General features: G+C 44.9%; 1 protein-coding gene across 4 annotated transcripts in view; it reads left to right on the forward strand.

Annotated features, from left to right (window-relative positions):
- Positions 1-62: 62 nt before the first annotated feature.
- LOC105566082 (ubiquitin carboxyl-terminal hydrolase 48-like) overlaps positions 63-18,445 on the forward strand; it is a 56,525-nt gene continuing 38,142 nt past the window's right edge. For 3 of the 4 annotated variants that reach the window (XM_012019804.1, XM_012019803.1, XM_012019806.1), the window contains exons 1-11: positions 63-312; positions 944-1,079; positions 1,186-1,389; positions 1,462-1,791; positions 1,969-2,205; positions 2,287-2,537; positions 2,658-3,229; positions 3,331-3,432; positions 3,520-3,923; positions 4,018-4,372; positions 4,460-4,644. In XM_012019804.1, coding sequence (XP_011875194.1) covers positions 946-1,079; positions 1,186-1,389; positions 1,462-1,791; positions 1,969-2,205; positions 2,287-2,537; positions 2,658-3,229; positions 3,331-3,432; positions 3,520-3,923; positions 4,018-4,372; positions 4,460-4,644 — 2,774 coding nt within the window. In that variant the 5' untranslated portion in view covers positions 63-312; positions 944-945. Of the gene's footprint in view, positions 313-943; positions 1,080-1,185; positions 1,390-1,461; positions 1,868-1,968; positions 2,206-2,286; positions 2,538-2,657; positions 3,230-3,330; positions 3,433-3,519; positions 3,924-4,017; positions 4,373-4,459; positions 4,645-18,445 lie in introns of those variants that run through there. The other variant, XM_012019807.1, reaches the window with a different exon arrangement.

Below are 18,445 nucleotides of genomic sequence, written 5' to 3' on the forward strand. Positions count from 1 at the left end.
AGAGAGAGAGAGAGAGAGAGAGAGAGAGAGAGCGCGCCGTCCGATCGCGCTTGTCCGAAGACGAGGCGAGCGAAGGCGTTCGCGGAGTTCGCTCTCCCTCTCTCTTTTTTTTTTCTTTTCCCGTCCGCGTACTCGCCACCGTGGCGATCGCCGCGGGGCCCACGGCGGCGCACTTTGGCGGCGGCGAGAGAGAGCTCGAGGGTACTCCGACATCCGCGCGCGGCCGCCGGGACGTGCCGCGGGGATAATGCCGCGGGAGTAGCGCGCGGCGGTGTCTCTCCATAACCTAGAGCCGATCGCGATCGTGCGGAGGTAAGGCAGCTAAGGTGGTAACGCCGTCGCTTCCCCGGAGGCCGGGCGCCCCGATGACGCGGGCCGGTTCCAGAGCGTCGTCGCTCGCGCGATCCCGCGCCCCCCCCCCCCCCTTGTCCCCTTACTCCCGGCGCCGTCCCCGAGTGACAAGTCCTTTCCGCTTCCCTCGCTGTTATGGCGCGAAAAAATCACGGGCCTGCCGAGGACCGAGCACGAGCACGTGTGTGACTCGACGAGAGTCTTCTCCTCTGCCTCCTCCTCTTCTCGGCCGTTGGCGCGAACGTTCCGCGCGGGGCAGCGCGGCGGAGCGCACGGCGAAGTTTGTAACAGGTCGAGAGAACGCGAGTAATATCTTCATTTGTCCGGGCGCGGGCAGATTCCGTTGGAATCGGGCGTTTCTAGGGTTCGAATGCGCCGGGTACACCTTGGGGGGGGGGGGGGGGAAATTGTGCGGCTTTGCATTGAAAGAATTTGTTTCAATGCGTTAATTCATCGCTGGTGACGTGAAGACGAGTTGCCTTACGATTTTCTTGGTGTACCTTGCGAGCGTTTGTCGTACCGCGCGTGCAGATATCGCGCAACTGTGTGATTAGCTTTTTCGATGGATAACCGAATGCTCCATATATTGCAGACATGCCGCCGACAAAGAAGGGGGACCTGGACAAGTTAGCATGGGCCTGGGTAGAATCCGTTAGTCCAGAGGAGATTGAGAAGGTACACTTGGAGACTGCGTATAGGATCGGATTGAAGAGCTGCAAAAATTGCAAGTAGGTTGGAAATGGTGTTCTGCAGTGCGAAAGAACATTCGAACGTGTCGGCTGGGACGTTTACCGTAAATGTGTATTTTCATTAAGACACGTTAATCGGTTTCAGACGCAATTGCACCTACAATCCGCAATGCCTGACAGGCTTAGGGGAGGAAAAGTATATGAAGTCGCAGCCGGCCGAGGTGGTGTCCTTAGAAAGTTCCTTATCCGAGTTACGTGATCCGACACAGTATGTCGGCTTAAAGAATCTAGGTGCTACTTGCTACGTCAATAGTTTAATCCAAATGTGGTTCCACAATGAAGACATGAGGTACGTGTTGATTGAAACGGAATCTTTTGTGCGGCGCACTGTCCGTTGTCTTAACAAACTGTATGCCAACAGGAGAATAATATACAAATGGGACATTACGGAAGATCCGGAGGAGAAGGAGGCGTTGTACCAGTCTAAGAAAGCAGGAATACCCTACCACCCGGTTACCGCGGTTGGCCAATTGCAGTACATTTTTGCAATGATGCAATTCGGCAATCGGAGCCTCCTCGATCCGATCAATCTCGCTATCGCGTTGTCCCTGGACACCAGAACGCAGCAAGACGCGCAGGAATTCTCCAAGCTGCTATTGTGCCATATCGAAGGAAAGCTCAGAGAGCAAAACTCTGAGCTGAAGCCGATGCTGCAGAGGCTGACTCAGGGAAAATACAGCTATATCAATCGGTGGGTTTTCTGAAGTGGAACAATGAGAATTTTCCTAAGCGATGATGGTGCTGATGATCTTGACGATGGCAACATGGTAGGACACGTTGCTCGTTACAATGACTGGCGCGACCAACTGATCCGGCGGAGAGAGGGGTGACTTTTTAGTCGATAACGAGAATTTTATGTCTGATGCAGTTGCTCCACGTGCAGCACTGAGTATCCAACGTCCACCACGTTCTATGAATTGGATCTGCAGCTGGCGGCCACTTTGAGAGAGGCGATCGATAATTATCTATCGGAGGAACAGCTGACGGGGGCAAACCAATACCATTGCGTTACTTGCAATGATAAAAAGGACGCCAAGCGATTCATACGACTGGAGTCTCTTCCGGAAACGTTGAATATTCAGCTAATGCGCTTCGTGTTCCACAGGTGAGTCCTGGGCTTTTGTGAGTTTTACGCTAGACAACAAGTTTGATTTGTCCGAAATAATGGCGCAGTTACTCACAACAGAGATTCCGGGCAGAAGAAGAAGTTGAATTCGTATATTCAGTTTCCCGAAGACCTCGATATGTCGGAATACGTTAGGTGTCAGCCTCAAACTCATCTCTACAGTCTCGTCGCTGTATTGAGCCACAAGGGTCCATCCGCACATTCCGGACATTACATCGCGAATATATGTAATTCAAGCGGCGAGTGGTATCAATTTAGTGATGATAAAGTTGAAAAAATGCAGAACAAACGAATCGAGGATGGCGTCAATGGTAATTTACTTTTCCATCAAATACTCCGTGTTTAAGAAGGAGAAAATTTATGATTTTTCCCATGTGCGAGAAGGCAGAAAGTTAATTTTTCCTTTTATATCTATATATATATATACATAGATAAATCGATGAAACGTGGACGTGTTCCAAAAGGATTCCTGTCATCCAATACGGCTTACATGTTGGTTTATAAAAAGCTAACTACAGATTGGCGAACGAATGGTACGAAGAAAGTGAAATTGAAGAAGCCCGATGCAGAGGTGATTGTCTCTAGCGAGACCGTTTTCTTCGACAAGTTCACAATTAAAGAAAAATCGGATGAAACGGACGAGACGAGACAGAAGCGGGACGTCGAAGATGCGCCATTAATTCCGGAAGAAAACTCTAAAAAGACGCCGAGTGTGGATGCGGAAAATACCATAGTAAATATCATAGAAACGGATGAATCTGCGATATCCAAAAAGACTGATACACCTATCACGGATAAGAGTGAAATTAAGAGTGAAACTACAAAGACTGTCGCTAGCACAAATGGCTGTAAAGACACACATGACTCTACCGTGGAGCCGTTACAGAATAAAGTTCACTGTCTAAAACAGCCAGTAGTAAAAGTTGTTAAGCTCGATTACAAACGACTGAACGGCGATGCGCACAGAGCTATGAGTTGCGGAGAACGTGATTTTTATGAAGAGGTAAGATTTCTCTAGATATAAATCCTTTTTGACCCCCCCCCCCCCAGACTTTTCGTGTAACGTGTTTGATAAAACGTGTTTTTTTCTCTCTCTCTCTGTAGATGGAATTTGAGAATTGGCAGGTAAGCAGCACGATGCGTGAACTTGTCAGACAAGAGAACGTTAAACACGAATTGAGCTTGTTAGCCGTACAGCAAGAAAAAGTAAGCAGATACCGACTGTATTGCGTGTAAATAATTCTGAAATTATTATACTTTTGTTATGTTTGCTAAGTTATCTCTCCTTCTCAGCAAAAAGAAATTGAGGATCAGAATTCCAAACGGCAACTTATAATAGACGTGTATAATATAATCCAATCTACGGTATCTTGGAGTGATTATTATTGGATACCAACGGATTGGCTGTCGAAGTGGTTGACCGGACATTCCTCTGCAGTCGACGTTCGTCCGATCGACAATACCAGTTTAATGTGTTCGCACTATCGGCTCGATCCATTGAAAGTTAGCCGTATGAAATGCGTGCCGGAAGCAGCAGCCCATATGCTTTACGACAGATATCAAGGAGGTCCGCGATTAGATCAGACATTCTTGTGCGAAGTTTGCGTGAAAAGACGCTGCAAATTGCTGCGTTTCAAATTAGCGCTTGAGCGAGATTACAAAGAAGTCGGGGAGTTGATTCGCACGTTTAAAGAACCGTAAGTTCCTTGTAATTGTTAAAAATTTGCCACGATCAAAGAAAAGTGATGCGATAAACACTAACGAGAATAATCGATATTTCTGTCGCTTTAGTGTTGAATCGAGCTATATAATCGGTACCGATTCGCTGCGTTCTTGGCGAAGATTAGCCATGGAAACGTTTCAAGAGGATGTGGAACAAAAGGTAGACGATTGTCAGGATACTCCGCCGGAAGAGAGTAAGAACACGGACAAAGACAGCAACGATTGCCCGAAGGAAGTTGAGGAGAACAAGGAGAATGAGGCTATTATAAACTTCAACGAGGACTTGCTGTGCGAGCATAAATCTCTGAAAACGGCAGACTCCAGTAGGAAAGTGATACCCCAAGAGGCATGGTTGATTCTGAAGAAATATTTTCCGGACTCGAAGGAATATCCCGTTGGCTCGCCGTCCTGTTCGATCTGCGAGGTGGATAAGTCTCTCACATGTGCGAATAAATTATTGGAATGTTTTTTAGGTGTCTTTCAATTACATCTGTGTATTGTTGATTCTCAGGAGAGGATGGAAAGTGCGCAAAGAGCGAAGAAAGACGACAAGATAAAGGCGAAGCAGCAGAAAGACAAGCTCACCGACTTGTACTACGGAAGGAATAGGAATGAAATCTCCAAGTGCACTGATCCCGAGAAATCCTTCTACATCGTTGAGAAAAGCTTTCTGGACAGTTGGCGCTCCTTCATTCGGTGAGTTTCAATTCTATTTATTTCACAAAATAAGTAATTGCATTCTCGAACATGCTACATGTGGACAATATATTATTTTATTATTTTGTTATTAAAGTTACGAGTTTTACGGTTTTATGGATTAATTTTAATAAAAGAATGATACGAGTTTTATGAATTAATTTTAATAGAGGAGAGCCCTCTATTATGAGATAGGATCCTAATATGGGATAGCGGGGTTCCTGTTAAATTAGTAGGCATCATCAGCTGATTCCACCATGTAATTGATTGCCCTTGGAGCGAAATCTGTTTAGTGGTGAATTTATTGTTAGATTGTATAATCGTTACGAAAAAAGATTTGTGATTGAATTTGGGTGTTGAAAAACTGCTATCTCATATTAGAAACTTATCTCATAATAGAGGACTTTCCTCTATAATTCCGGATTTTGACGAAAAGGGAAAGCTTTTTTTTTAAATTCCCCCTCTGCGGGGGGGGGGCGTCAAAAAACTCCGTCAACCGTTAGGTTATTTATCGTGAAAAAAAGAAGGGAAAGCTACTATACACAAAGTAAATCTCCCGAGATGAGTTACCATTTGGTGGTTACAATGATGCTGTCGATATACCAATTAGATTCGACGTTATATCACTTGGCTGTCGGTAACTAACGATCGGACTATTTTTTGTCTGCGTTCGTATGTAGCAGTTGAGATGGCGCTAGTTGTCTCGAAAATTGCGTGCGCGTCATTTTCAATCGCCCTTTACGTAATGTTTCTTCGATGTTTTTTTCCCCCCTAAAACATCGGTGGATAAGATGTGAGAAAGTACTTCAAAATTTGTTAACGTAAATAGAAAATGCCATTGAGATAAAATTAGTGCGTATCGAGAAAAAATGGATCAAATGCTCTTTAATTTAAACACATTGATGCGTCTAGAAACAGCTGTGCGCTAAATTTCAAGATTACATACGTGGATTCTTTGCATATTGTTTATAGTATGTTCGCGTGAACCTTTTTTTATAGAAACAATATATTTATATATTTGGGCCTGTCTAGAGGATATCTAATGTTTCCCCAAATTGTAATTTAACCTGTTTATACAACTATCTATTTATGCTTTCTTTTTCAAATACTCGGGCGCAAAATTAGTATCAAATGTTTGCTAGGTAAAATTAAAGGAGAGATCGAGTTTTCTTCAATTTCAGATTTGCTTGAATTCTAAGATAAACTTTTCAATTCTAACATGTTGATGCGTTCAGAGAATATGTAATGCTTTATTGAATCACAGTTTAACCTGCCCTGTATAATTATTTCACGTATATTCACGCTCTTTTTCAAATAATCTCGTGAATTCTCTCCTGTGTCTCGAGCGCGAATTTTTGCCTCGACTCTCCTCCTATGATCGCGAGATTTTTGCGAGAAACGCAGTGACGAGCGCTCGATCTCGCGCTCGTCGACCGTGGTCGAAACCGGTTGTCGTAAACGTTGGAAAGGGTGGGTGAACGGGAAGGGTAGATATATCCGGGATGTATTAACGAGCTTTTCCTAATTATGAGAAAAAACTGGACCGCGCGATTAAGCTGGATGGCGGTGGCGAGCTCCTCTCTCTCGCTCTCTCTTTCTCACTCCCTCGTCCCTCGCTCGTGTGGCTGCGGGGGAGAGCCGGCACGGGAGAAAACTAATTGAAACCGCTTAACGACCCGCCGGCAAATGATACATCGACCCCCGACGAAGGGCCACCGGTGTCTTAATATCGTTTCGCCTTCTTCCACGGTCAAGACCGTAAATGCAATTTGGACTCTCGCTCGATCTTCCTCGAGTTTCCACTTTTCTGGTGTCCGTCTCGCCCTAATCTACACTTCACCCAGGGAGAACGTCCCAAAGGCACGCACTTGTCAAGTACGCGCGCCCTCGTCGGGAATAAATCCGAGCTCTTTTCGTTCTTGCTCTCGGCCGGTTGATCCAAAATACCTGCGAGTTTAATAAAACATGCAGCTAAATACTCCAGATGCCTGTACGATGTTTTACGAACTGCAAAATTTATTATTTAATTGGATCCGTACAGCCAACTTAATATTAATTATCTGAGCGCAAAGAAAAAGTTAAAATTTCTTTTGGTCATAGAAAGATACGTTATGCAGCTGTTCTTTGCTCTTCGTTTCTTTTTTTAATCGCAGAGTGAAAATTAGAGGCACAGTCTCACCGCTTTTATCACCGCGCGTCTTTCACACAAAAAAGATCTTTTCTCTAAATATTTTAGAGGAGTATTAGTAGATTTTGTGACGCGACACTCTGCTCGAATATGATCTCGTAAATACGAGCGAGATCCTTCCGACAGTGAAAAAAAGTCTTTTAACATCCAGAACGGCATTATCTGTGCCCTCCCTTATTATACATTCTCTCGCGCGGCGCGACACGTCGGCTGGACACTTCGGATTGACAGATTCAAATTCGCCGGGGCTTAAATCTCGTGGATTCAACGGTGTGCGAGCTAAACCGGGATCAACCCTTCTCGCGGATTACACGTTTGTCGTGTCACGCGCGATTTCGGTGTACATGGTACGCAAAGGGGTATGAAAACCACGAAATAAGTGGTCGGGTCCCCGTATTAAACAAGCAGCTGCACGAGTAAGAAGGAGGATATGCTGTAACCGTTCTTCGTTTCGTGCGATACAGATGAGTATAGATTGTTACACTTCTACGTGATAAATTCTTAAACGTTGCCTTGGAAAATAATTCATTCTGGCGTTCGTACAAGAGTTAAAAAATTCCATTCTATCCCATTTTGGCTCGGAGAGAGACACGTGGAAAAACGATAATTCGCTACCTCGTCCCCACTTCTTGAGATCGCGAGTGTCCATGATCCATTATCGAGAATTTGCTATTAACCGAGGGAGAGAAAATGTGAAAAATATTTTTCCGGACCGCTGGCATTGTCTTCGACCAACTCCTTTGTGACGTCGGTGATTAATTTTTCAGCAGGTCGGGCATGCCGCCCTTTTTTTGCGCCGCCACTGCCAGTATAATCGTTCTTTGTATTTTTCGAACAAAACTCCATAGTTCGTTGCTTCCATTACACATAGTTATATTATACAGTACGCGCATAGTGTGTTTTTTGCAATACTTGGAATATAAAATTATTATTATATATATATATATATATCTTGCATATTAAATTTTCTATAGTTATACTATTCTAGGATCACATGCACAGAAAGCGTTTTAATTTTTTTTCATCGCGCATTATCATATTTGAGTAATTTCAAAAGGTCATTTTGTTTGTCTAAAACCATAGAGAAGCAGTTTGGTGGCAAACATGTAATCTTTCTTACTTTTCTCAATTCCTCTCTATTTTCGAAAAGTATAGAAGTCTTATTTCTCTTGTGACGGGCACTCGTTTACTTCCTATACTACCCCTTTTATCGATAATTAAGTAAGACTCGCTAATCGGGCGCGCTGGAAGCTTTCGCGCCCTTAGGAGAACAAATGGTGGCGAGAATTGCAATCCGTTTAACTAGCTTCAAACAAAGTCCCCCGCCAATCCGTCAACGTCGCTCGGATGGATCTTCGAAAGGATTAGGATTTGCATAAACGATCATTCAACTTCCACTTGACGCCACTCATTCTTTCTTTTGGCGCGTGGATATTCCCCGACATTGGTGATTTAAAAACCTACACTTCGTAGATGAGCCGTGAGATGGGAACTGTTGATTATAACGTTACTAATCCTTCATTCGAGATGCATTTTAAACTACCCTCTTCGATGCACATTGGGCATAAAGATATAATTAATTACGAAGCAATAAGCGGGACACTCAATTTTATATTGTACAAAGCCGGCTAGAAATATGCCGTTTTTTAATGACATACTAAAGTTTTACAAATTAGTGACGAATATTAAAATCATTCAATTTTTTAAACAGAAAGGATGTCTGTTACAGAGACAAAAATATTCTTGACGCATTTATATTTCTCACAACCTCATTTAGTATAAAAATAAGACAATATCAAAATAAAATCAATAATTCTTATTCTTCTCTATCGAATTAAAAAAAATTTACTTACTATATTGCGACAAGAGTAACTTTATATATTCTTGCGTTTAGAATAAATTTTCCCTCCGTCTTACAACGCACGAAGTTGGCACCACGCTATTCGACAAAGGACGATACATACTATCATTTTGTTCCAGAATTTTTCATTTCAGATTAAAATATTCCTTTCTCATATAATAAATATGATTGGCGCTATATCGATCCTATTTTATGATACATTCAAGTGTAATAGCATTGAATCCGGAAATTTTTTCTGTAGCTGTACATCCGACATGTTAGCGATAAGCTACTCTATGTAGATGAAATTTTATTCGTGAAAGATCTACATTCATTTTCCATTCCTTTGACAAAGCTCACGAGTGCGACGCTTATTGCACCTGAATGTATGCTCCCTCGTGACGTCGGCGCCCACCGGGCGCACGCGTTGCCGACCTGACTTTCGCACTTCGGTAAATAATTATTAATGATCACGCTCGGGGAAAATGTGACCGCGATCCTGTTGACACCGCATTGTAACACCGCGGACAATAGTGCCGTCGTCGTCGCCGTCGTCGTCGTCGTCGTGGGTCTCGGAAGCGTGCGCCGCGAGGCTGACGTAGAAAGGTGGAGGAGGAGGAGGAGGAGGAGGAGGAGGAGGGGGAAGGTGGCCGGGGAAGGGCAGAGGCCATAATTAATAACTGGGAATTGATTAAGGTGCCAGATAAGTCCATGGAGCCGGTAGCTTGTGTCTCTCGTCTCTCCTCGTCCTTCTCGCGCTCCCTTCGGCTGTCTCTCGCGCGACGCGCGTTACGATATGATTAATAATTTCAAGATAACGCCGTCGTCGTCCCCGCAGAGTCCCCAACATCGTCGTCGTCCCTCCGCGAAGGACCGATTTGCGGCCCCACTTACGGTCTCATAAATGACTAATTATTCTCGCCGTCCTTCGTCCAGCTCGCCCGGTGGCCATTTACGCCGGCTGTCCGGCGCTCGAACGCAAATCTTCCTTAAGCGCGCAAATCCACTCGGAGGACCAATTTTCTCCTGAGAGAGAGAGAGAGAGAGATGAGAGAGTGCGCGACGTTTTTGCATCGCGCTCTCGCTCATCGGTCGACGACAATCGGCCGATTCGCTCTCACGGAAGAGCGCGAGTCTGCCGCTGTTTCGATAACTCGACGCGGCCCGACGTAGGTTTCCCTTTCCTCTCCAGCGAGGGGCGAAACGCCGAAGAAATTCCGACTATTTTGCGTACATTTGGCAGGAGGGTGCCCGCTGCTTCGAGGCGAACGCAGCGGAAAGAGAGAGCGCTCTCGGCGGACGGGGTGGACGGGTGTTCGCGGAAGGAAAACTATAAATCATTCGACGAAACGAGCCACGTTAGAAAAAGAGGGGTGAGTCCTGGTATTGGAGTAGGGTGGCTCGTAGTCGTCGTGCATCGACTCGCGAAATCCAACTACCCTTAAATAAATTGATTCATTGCGAGAGACCTCCGCGCGCGCCTCACCACCATAAACTCGAACCGTCCCAAGCTCTCTTCCCTCCTTCGGCCTTGGTTGATATTTCGCTAATTTTCGACAAGTCAAAGTCCGCCATCGTCGCGATAGGATTCTGGGAAATTGCGCGATCACTCACGTTCGATTTCCCTCGACGAGCCTTCCAACGTACGTTGGAGTCGCGTGCGAATACTGTCGGCTTAATGTTTATGCACACTTTCTCACACACGAACGACACGGACGTTGATGGTCTTTTAATCGATCTGTATTATTTTCGTCGATAATTGGATTCGCACATTCGCGAACGCTCGACGCATGGAAGGAATTCTTTCGGAATCAGGATATGTCCTCCCTCTTTCTCTCTCTCTCTCTCTCTTTCTCTTTCTCCACCTCTATTCCTCATTCTCCCGGGGGTGGCCAGTGTCTCGGGGGCGGTCATATATCATCCACCCTTGGGGGTGGCCGCGGGGGAAGAAGCAAAAAATCTTACCGAGCAAAAACTATCATCAGTGCTCGGTAAAGCGAGCTGAACGTTTCGCCCGCCTCTCTCTCTCTCTCTCTCTCTTCCCTTCCCTTCGTCTTTCCTCGTCATATTCTCTTCATCTAAGGTCTGCGTGTCGCTATTCGTACGTTATTCTCGCAGTTTTCTACAAATATAGTTAAAGTAAGTTCATATAGAAATTTTATCAACTTGTGATGCACGTTTGTTTCTAAGCACCTAACTTACGCTTCCGTCGATGCGTAAATCATTCATGTTGTTTGCGTAAGGTTTGACAAGCATATTCGGTGATTTGGAATCGCTTGTTGTCGAAGTCGATTTATCCATAATTTCTAGCGATTTTTGGCGACTGTTTGGCACATGTACCAAAGTGTACCGGGGTGTACACTCAGCGTCATGAATGCCTTTACACACCTGAAGAAAGATGCTAAAGATATCCAATAGGAAAATTTGCTTTAATAAAATTAATTTTAAAACTTGAAGATTTGTTTAGGTTGCCAGTAATAAACAACAATGGATACGTTTAATCGACCCTTTCTGGCTATTATATAATATATTTAATAAAATTACAAGATGTAATGTGCGACGTTTCGACCCCCGGTTTTGGGTCCTTCTCAAGCACAATTCTTAAAATTCCTATGTCATTGGACAGTCAAGTTTAAAAAAAAAAACGGTTCACTTTTGATTGTACGATTAACTATTAATTGTGTCATGTCATGGTTATAAAACGGTGTTAGAAACTATGTCCAATATCTATCATGGTCGGTGAGTGAAAAATTAATTTTTCTAGCGGCATATATTGAAATTAACGGCTATTTTCGGGTGAAACAAACGCCAAAAATCGCCTAATACCGAGTAAAACAGTGTTAGCCTTCCTGAAATCGCAAGGATATTAAAAGCTCCGAGTCTTTTGAGCACCGATCTTGATCTCACTGGGTCGTAGATACAGCGTATAACCGTTGTTATCTGGGGGTCGATTTCTGGAACTTACGAAAATTACAAGAGTGAATGAATACTAAAATATTTATAATTTCAACCTATGAGTTCGCTCACTTCAGTAACTTTCACAAGTTTCAGAGACACACAATCCACCTCCTCATCTTATTTGCGGATCGGACATATCGAGTCTGCTCTCACGAAAGCTTCGTGTATATGACATCGAGGGTTGTTCGTTCACAGCGCTTCCAGTGATTCTTTTCGGAACGAATATTTTTCAAAAAATATCGGCCCACTCTGATTACGGGAGTTCGGTCTTCTTATACAGGCTTCATGATTTTAAGGAAAGTTGGAATTGACGTGTTGACCGGTATGGATGACGTTAGCAGACTGAACATCTATATTCTTAACGTAATAAAAATCTTGGACACTACAACCCTGTCTAGGCTCCGAGTCCTTTTTATCGTTCGATTTTTATCGTACGAGCCGTTGTTAATGTTAATTGTTATATTGTATAAAACCTGGCCGTCTTGAACCTTTGGTAGAGCAATTGTTTTGAATGAAACGACGGTTCTCGTATATTTTTTATTCATAATTTATCTTTTTCTTCATTAGCACGCATCTCATCTTTTCTGCACGTCGCTTCGCACGTATCTTCACTTTCGACTGCCTGCCTGTCTACACTGGCTCCGAAATAATCAATTTTTCGAAGGATCGTGATTTTATTTCGGGGGGGAGGAGGGCTATCGGGAGGGCACCTTCATACAGCTGAGCGTGCTCTCTCCGCAATGGTGCCAATGTAAATAGACGGGAGCGACCAAGCATGGCGGGTGGCTGCGTTTTTCGTGGTGTATCGCGGTAGCCCAGTGGTCACGCCTGGCTAGCAACCTACGCGTGTTGTTCTCCGATCGGGAACGCTTGATCGGTATTGAGAGATCCGGCAAAAAAACGAGCTTAGCCGGCGCAACGATCCGCCTTGCAGGCAGCGGTGCCCCGCGCAAGTGTAATACGTTGAGGAAACGGCCAGAGTTAGTGCGTATTGTAACTCGCCAGGCAGACGCATTACATTATAACTGGCCTATGGAGTTATCAACGGCGGGTTTTCTTCGCTGTTGACTTCGCTTATCGCCGGACCTCCCGCCGGGCGGGAGAAAATTCACGTTTACAGGAACGACGTAGGTGAATTGAATTACAGAAATTTCTTTCGTACTCCCCTACCTATTAATTCATCTACTTGTCTTTGTGGAACGGGTTAAGCACGCCGCGCTGTACGATCGATAGATTCCTAACTTCTGATTACTGCGAATTAGCACGAGTTTGCGTTCAGCTATTTTTCGCTCTAAAATCCCTGACAATCCCCCAAGATCTTCCAACCTCCAATCGGTTAAAGCAACGAATTGTTATTTACAGCTACTGTAGCGACGGCGATTTTTGATGATCGATTACCGCGCGCTGCTTTTTGCTCGCTCTTTGCTTTCCACCAATTAAACACGTTGCATATCTTTGCGCCTCTCGATAATAATGTACCCCGGCATAGCGAGGCCTGGCCGCGGACAACCAGAAGCGGAGCATCCTCCACGGACCCCCTTTTTATTACATCGGCGAAAGCCTCCGGTCGGTCTTCTTGTTTGCTCAGAGAGGGAGAGGATCTTCGGTCGCGCGGGATAGTCCTCGCGCGGGGCAGGGGAGGGAAGGGAAACAGCGTGGAGAAGAAGAAGGAGGAGGAGGAGGACGGTCTGAAGTTACACCGGCGGTAGTCCTGTTGACCGACGGACTGCGGCAGGATGTCGATTATCGACGGTTTTTGCCGTGATTCCCCTTTTTCGAGCCGAGCGCATAATTAGCTTTCGTTATTCTAGCGCGCACCGCCGCGCCGTGCCGTGCTGTGCTGTGCTGTGCTGCCGAACCGAGCCGAGCCGAGCTGTGAGCTGAGCCGCGCGCGGCCGGCCGGCTTCCGCCCGCTGACAACGATCGAAGGCTCCTTTGGTCGCATTATGTTCGCCGCGATCTTCCTCCTCTGCCTGGCTATTGTCCCCCCCTCTCTCTTTCTCTCTCTCTCTCTCTCACCTTTCGCATTCTCGCGGTATTATGCCGCCGCACTGCTCGCCCCTTTCGGTCTCGGGCGATTTCAGCGGTCGCGCGGCACTGACTCCGGATCACTTAACGAAGGTTCAAGCATTTCCTCCGGTGATCGGACAGCCTGGAGTCGTGATGATGATGATGATGCGCTTTTCTCTTTCCGGGAATCGCGAGAGAGGAAGAAACATGTAAGATGGTAGGATCTGGATGATTCTTTTTTTCTTTCTTTGAATGTTTTCAATCTGACACTGATATTTCCGCATTGAAGAAACTGCCGTCTTACTTAAATCCACCGTTTTCCAAATTGGGGAAAATAATGTCCCTCTATCAGGTGGAGATATGCGAATCAAGGATATTCTTATATCGAATCGAACTTCATTTCCCTTTTTTTTATTGTACGAATTGAATCGAATCAGGTGAGATCTCTGTTATTAGGCCGAGAATGAATATCATCGTTACTTTCGACTTTTAAACCGTGACTTCCAAAAGTGCTGTTCTTTCTACCTTCTTAGCCGGTAGCTCACAAAATGCGAATTGGCTATACAATTCGCATACCGTTAACGAAGTCTCGTTACAAAGTAAAGTTTGTAAATACCTTAGCGATAGAGGAGAAGATCGGCTCTTCATGCCGCGGGCGCGTCACGAACTTGGTCGGAATGGCCTGTATTAAATCACTACGACCTCCTGGACGAGTCCGTCGAAGTCATGCTAGATTTTGCAATTACTCGCGAGCCGCCCTTTTTTTGTCGCGTTCACGTTTTAGAAACGAAGCCGCAAGTTACGCGTCATCGTCGATCAATCGCGAACGAAATACGAACGCGTCTGCGATACGTCTTTTTCACGTGCATTATGGGGATCCTAAAGCCGCTGGCGAACTCGATCAGTGTCGATAGGATAGGAGACGGGATTAAAAATGCCAATTATCGACATTTTTAATTTCAAGTTCTACTCGGTCCGAGAAATTTATAGCCGATCACTTTGCAACTGTTACGAAAAAGCAGCAATTTTATTAGCCACACACAGCTCAGACCGAGATTTTGGATCGAATTCTAGCGTCGTCAACACCATGGGGCTTTACTGACAATCTAACAGACGTTTGGCAGCGATCTCTCTCGAAAAAGCCTACAACTATTTCTACACGACATACTGCTCTTTTTCTCTTCTTCTAGACTTGCGTTTATTAGAAGTAATCTTTTTTTCTAGGCTATTAATCTTAGTTCTAATTGCACGATGTGTTCTTATATGGTGTCCCTAGGATATGCTGGTCTAATTTTGTGTGTATTTATTGTAGAATTCTTGTATCAAATAAATATTGTCGTCAAGTGCACCAAAAATTAGTAAAAATTTTTTTTGGTTTTCGACATAAAGTCGATCAGCATAGTCTAGATTTTACCGCGTGCTTTAATTCCGTAAAAGAGTTTTGCATATCTATAAAGCCAATTAAAAGATTACTTCTAACAAAGAATGTCGATAAAACAGACGGCTTTAGGATCCCCTCACTGAGAAAAGAAAGTTGTTAAAAACAGTTAGCCCACTTGGGATCTTTCGTAGAAAATTCAAACGTTACGCAGGATATGACATAGGATAAATTTAGATGCTGTTTTTTAATATATTTTGACTTTTGCTTCTGGCTTCTCTGCCGACTGAATTATTATTTTCTTTGGAATCGATATTTACGCGTGCGACCGCCGGAAATTTAAGTCCGCCGGAGGATATTCGGCGACGGGGAAGTCCGTTGATGTACATCAACGGTTTGTCTCGTCGTGTCGGTTCGTTTCTCATGATCAGCGTGGACATACGCGGGCTCGCAACGTTGTTCTCTTATTTTCCCCGAGTGTCCCGCGGTAACCGGCAGCAACATTGTTTTTCTCTTGCTCTGCTCTTCCCCTCTCGCGCTCCGCTTCTCCTGCTCTTTCGCCATCTATCTGACGACTAGCTTTTGGGATTCCTTTTTTAATACTCGGACACACCGAGGACCTTTTACCACGGACACGTAGGGGCCCTCTTGTAATGACCGCAACGCTCCAATGCACTCGGCGTCCGGAGCTGCATAACCGGATGCTGCAGCGGACGCGTAGGATGCATCTTGCAGCCTCTATCGTTCGCTGAATCTCGTTGACATTTCATTCTCGATTTCTTCATTGCAGGCATAATGATTGGAAAGATATCGATCGTGTTTTCTCGTTAGAAATAATAAATAGCAAATAAACGTATTTAGAACTGTAACGTAAAATTACGCCTAGGATATAATGACCGCGGCGAAATGTAAATTGTACGTAATTTTAGCTTTACAGTTTCGATTATATTTCTCTACGATCAAGTTGCAACTTAATCTATCGCGGTATTTACTTGCGAAATCTGACAATTGATATTCGGTGGTGGTAATAGCCGTCCCTTCCTTCGACTGATGTATGTGGAAATTTGTAAGCGTTTGCCCCGAACCATTGGTTCGCCTCTCCCGAACGCGGCCAATAATGCGTTGACAAGAGCGGTAATCTCTCTCCGGAGAGATCGAGAATCATCTAGTCAAATACTGACGGGTGGAGCGCTAAATCAGGGAAAACCTAGGGACACTCGTTTTGGGTCTCGGGGTTGCCCGGAAGACAAATGTCAGCGGAACATGCGGGGAGCTTGGCTCTCGGCCTCTCTTATGCGTGGAGATGCACGGTCTGCGGCGGTAAATCAAGGGTGGTGATATTAAAAGGCCGCTTATACGCGAAAACATAAGATTTATTTCTGTTGGAGAGGAATGCGCGCGCGAGAAGGAGCTGGATAAAGGCGGTTCGTTTCGTCGAACGAGCGAATGCGCGAGGAGCGAAAGGAAGGCCAGACGAGAGAAAGAGAGAGAGAGAGAGAGAGAGAAAGAGAGACGGAGATTATATCGGAACGAATTTTTCTTGGCCCGTACGTACGTGCGCGAATAGAAAGACGAGAGTAGAATCCAGACAAGATAAAACTACGTACGCATGAACGCTTGTCATTGAGTGGCCTGGACCAATATTGCAATGCGAGAGACAGAGAAAAGAATGACCCTCGAGAGAATGGAACAGAATATAAAATTGCTAAAGAATACGTAATTTGCAGTTAATGTTTTAAATACTTTTTTCTTGATTTTAAGCTCGGTTGTACAATATTTGTTGTAATATTATGTGCAATATATTATTTTCTAAAGAAGAATCGAGAGATATTTAATTATATTAATGAATCGCCTCGACGCCTCTCGGTTTCGTCTACATTATTTCAGCACATTTTCTTGTTGCGTTATTATAATCCGGTTCTCGGATTGTATCCGTGTAATGATTCATTTTCTTTTGCAAGGACTGGCCCACTACCGCATGAGATTCGGTCGTCTCGGTTGATTAAGGCCATCCACAATGATGCTGTCACTAGGTTCGTTCGTGCATAGAACAGGATATTATGCACCGGTATCGGACAATAAGTTGCCGACCACAATGACTCGACTCGACTGTTTTTCCCCTGTCGAACGATCCGTAACTCGTTCGTTCGGACCTTGCCGCTACTGTACGAACGCCTTCGTTAATTCTTTCGCTACCGAAGTCGACTAACAATTCACCATGACTGTTCTCTGTATGTCAGGAGCAGTTATAATTGCTCAAGTATAACCGACATTCCTGGGCTCGCCAAACTCGCACGTTTTTGCGTGTTCGTACTTCTCTCTGCTCTCGTTTCTTTTTCCTTTCTATATAATTGCAGATATGTGATTCAAGCATCTGGAAACACGTCAAGCCTACACACGTAAAGCCTTTGCCAGAAATGCCGAAGATTTTTGCGAGCGTTTTCGCGCACAGTTACGTACCCGGGTTGCATCCCTACGTCGCGTCGTCCAAAGGCCAGGAAAGTCCGCAACCGAATCCTGTTTTCCTCCTCCATCTCCGCGATCTCCGGGGAGCAATAATCGTTGCGGGGCGGAAAAATTTCGCGACAGAAGTTAAACAAAGCCTCGAAGCAGAAATAAAAAAGCGGGGACGCGAGTGAGAGAGGACGGGAAGAGAGAGACGGAGCAACGTAGGGACATAGAAACCGGGGGGTGTCCCGGCTACGACCGTAATAAGGGTGACCACCTCCCTCCGCGGCTCCATTCGCTCCTGCCGCGCGGCGTTCCTCTGTTCTACTGTTTGAACAAGGCTCATAATTAATACGCGCATTCGCTTCTGGAAAACGCGCGCCCGGGGTGCTCGGGGTGCGCGGGGAAAGGGACATTTTTAAACTACGGCTTCGGATAGCCGCCTTTCCGCAAAGCGCGTCGATACCTCGCGAGTTCTCCGAGGGCTGCTCCGATCTGTATCTCTGATATTTTTCATCTCGTTTCAAGCTTTCCTTTTTGCGGAGCCTCGCAAATCCGGGATATCCTCTGCGTTTTCGATGGCACGTCCGTCGCTTGGATTTGGATTTACACCTTGAAACATACGGAAACAGGAGATTCTTATAAAGATGTTTCAAGATTTTTTTATGTTATATCCTATAATTTTTAATCTGTAGTTTTGACCAAATATACACTTTCCTCTTCTTTAGATGAAATTACTTGCAGTCTGAATTAAACGTTCGTAATTATTCGTCAATTGATTTGACTTTTGAGACTGCATCCGTTCACACTCTACAATTTTTCGAGTGAAATTTTTACTCGAATCATAGTGTCACTGACCACTTCACTCTATTCGAGTGAATGTTTACTCCAATAGAGCGAATTAATTCACTCTAAGACAAAAAGTGAAGACGATATTCCGCCACTAGGTGGTCGCCGAACTCGCAAGTGAGGTCACTAT

This window comes from Vollenhovia emeryi, unplaced genomic scaffold (assembly GCF_000949405.1).
Source record: "Vollenhovia emeryi isolate VEMERY1.0 unplaced genomic scaffold, V.emery_V1.0 DF939147.1, whole genome shotgun sequence".
Taxonomy (NCBI): domain Eukaryota; kingdom Metazoa; phylum Arthropoda; class Insecta; order Hymenoptera; family Formicidae; genus Vollenhovia; species Vollenhovia emeryi.